The sequence below is a fragment of the Leptosomus discolor genome, chromosome 14 (assembly GCF_034619465.1).
Source record: "Leptosomus discolor isolate bLepDis1 chromosome 14, bLepDis1.hap2, whole genome shotgun sequence".
In the NCBI taxonomy this organism is placed as follows: domain Eukaryota; kingdom Metazoa; phylum Chordata; class Aves; order Leptosomiformes; family Leptosomidae; genus Leptosomus; species Leptosomus discolor.
Genome location: NC_141404.1, coordinates 9467921 through 9469947, shown reverse-complemented (window position 1 = coordinate 9469947; position 2027 = coordinate 9467921). Strand labels below are relative to the sequence as shown.

At 55.4% G+C, this 2027-nt stretch overlaps 1 protein-coding gene across 1 annotated transcript; it reads left to right on the top strand.

Moving 5' to 3' along the window:
- Positions 1 to 428: 428 nt before the first annotated feature.
- LOC104353599 (noggin-2-like) lies at positions 429 to 1073 on the top strand. The gene has a single exon (XM_009960217.2). The coding sequence runs from the start codon at positions 429 to 431 to the stop codon at positions 1071 to 1073; it is 645 nt and encodes a 214-aa protein (XP_009958519.2).
- The last annotated feature ends 954 nt before the right edge of the window (positions 1074 to 2027 follow it).

Below are 2027 nucleotides of genomic sequence, written 5' to 3'. Positions count from 1 at the left end.
GCTCGGCCCAGCTGTCACCATGGCGATGGAGACGAGTCCGCTGTGAATTTTGGGGGGAGCGAACGAGAGCGGCAGCGGAGGAGGAGGAGGAAGGCTCGGCCGCCGCCGTGCCCTGCCCTGCCCCGCCGCCGCCGCCCGCGGGGGAGGCACGGACCCCCCGGCGCTCTCGGCCGCGGCTGGAGCCGGCCCGGCGGGGAGCCCCGGGGAGCCAGCGGCCGCGGGCGCGGAGCGAGCCTCAGATGCGTCTGTCACACAACCCCGGCCGAGCTATTTAAAGTAACGGGCCTCGCCGGACTTTTGTCTCTGCCTATTTATGAGTCCCCAGGAGCTGGCAGGCGCCGCCGGGCAGCGCTAGGAGCCGAGCCCGCCCCGCCAGCCCCGCGGGGAAGCCAGCGCCGAGCCGGGGCCGGCGGGGGCCCGCCCGGAGCATGACGGCGATCCGGGCGCTCCTGCTCTGCTCCTGCCTGGGGTTGCTGCGCCCGGGGTTCGGGCAGCCTTTCCTGCGGCTGCGACCCTCGCCCAGCGACAACCTGCCCGTCAAAGACATCGTGGAGCACCCGGATCCAGAGTACGACCCCAAGGAGCAGGACCTGGACGAGAGGACGCTGAGGAAGAAGCTGGGCAGCCATTTCGACCCCGGCTTCATGGCCGTGGCCGTGCCGGGGCCGGCCAACGCCTCGGGCGCCGAGGCGGCGACGGCGGCGGGGCGGGGGCGGGCGGCGCTGCCCGCGGAGCTGCGGCGGCTGGAGCTGGGCCCGCCCCAGGGACCGCGCCTCAAGGTGGGCAAGAAGGCGCGGCGGAAGGTGCTGCAGTGGCTCTGGGCGTACACCTACTGCCCCGTGCTCTACACCTGGAAGGACCTGGGCGTCCGCTTCTGGCCGCGCTACATCAAGGAGGGCAACTGCTTCGCCGAGAAGTCCTGCTCGCTGCCCGAGGGCATGTTCTGCAAGCCCGTCAAGTCGGTCACCAAAACCTTCCTGCGCTGGCACTGCCAGGGCTGGTCCAGCCAGAAGTACTGCACCTGGATCCCCGTGCAGTACCCGCTCATCTCCGAGTGCAAGTGCTCCTGCTAGCCGCCCGGCCCCTTGCACTGCCGCCTTTCGTCGGTTGGAGGATGGGGTGGTTTTTGGTTTTTTTTTTGGGGGGGTGGGGGGGGGGTGGGGGTTTTTTCCATCCCCCAGCGCGGGGGGGGGGGGGGGGGGAACAGGGTTGTTGGGTTTTTGGGTTTTGGTGGGGTTTTTTTTTTTTGGACTTCTTTTAATGTTATTTTATTTGAAAGGGGAAAAGCGAACCCAGGAACTGCAGGGCAGGCCAAAGGCACAGTAAAGCACTACAATCAGATGTCTATTTTTATACGTATATAGCCTTCTAACAAAAGGAAAATAAAAAACCTAAAAAAGAAAAAAAAGAAAGAAAAAAATTACCAGCCGTGTAAATAGAGAGATTTTAAAGGAAAGCGGGGAATTTGCAGCTGTTTTTTATTATTATTATAATTATTATTGTTATTATTATTATTTTAAAGACATAGGACCACATTTTAAACCCATCCCCACAGAACCTGAGCGCTTCGCTGCTGAAGGGAAGGGCAGAAATTTCCTGTAAAGATGATTTTATCAAAAGGAGAAGGGGGGGGGCTTAAAAAAAAAAAAAAAAAAAAAAAGAAGAAAAAAAAGAGAAGAAAGAACGGCAGCATCCCCAAAGACGGTTGTTTCTCTGTGCAGTATTTTTTTTTGTCTTCTTCCGACCTTGTCACTGATGTTTGAACTAATTTGCCAAGCTCTCTAGGTTTGTTTTTTTTTTTTTAAAGTGTATAACGATTAATTAAGGAGGAAATTTTAAAGAAAAGTACAAATCTATGAAAGAATGGAATCATTTTGTTGTGTGGGAATACATATAGTCGTGTAGAGATGTTAAAGGAAATTTTCTGTGTACAGTTTATTTATTTTTAACAGTTTGTGTATAGGAAAAAAAGCTAGAGATTATGCCAGAAACTATTGGAAATGTTTACTTGAATATTCCTTTAAAAA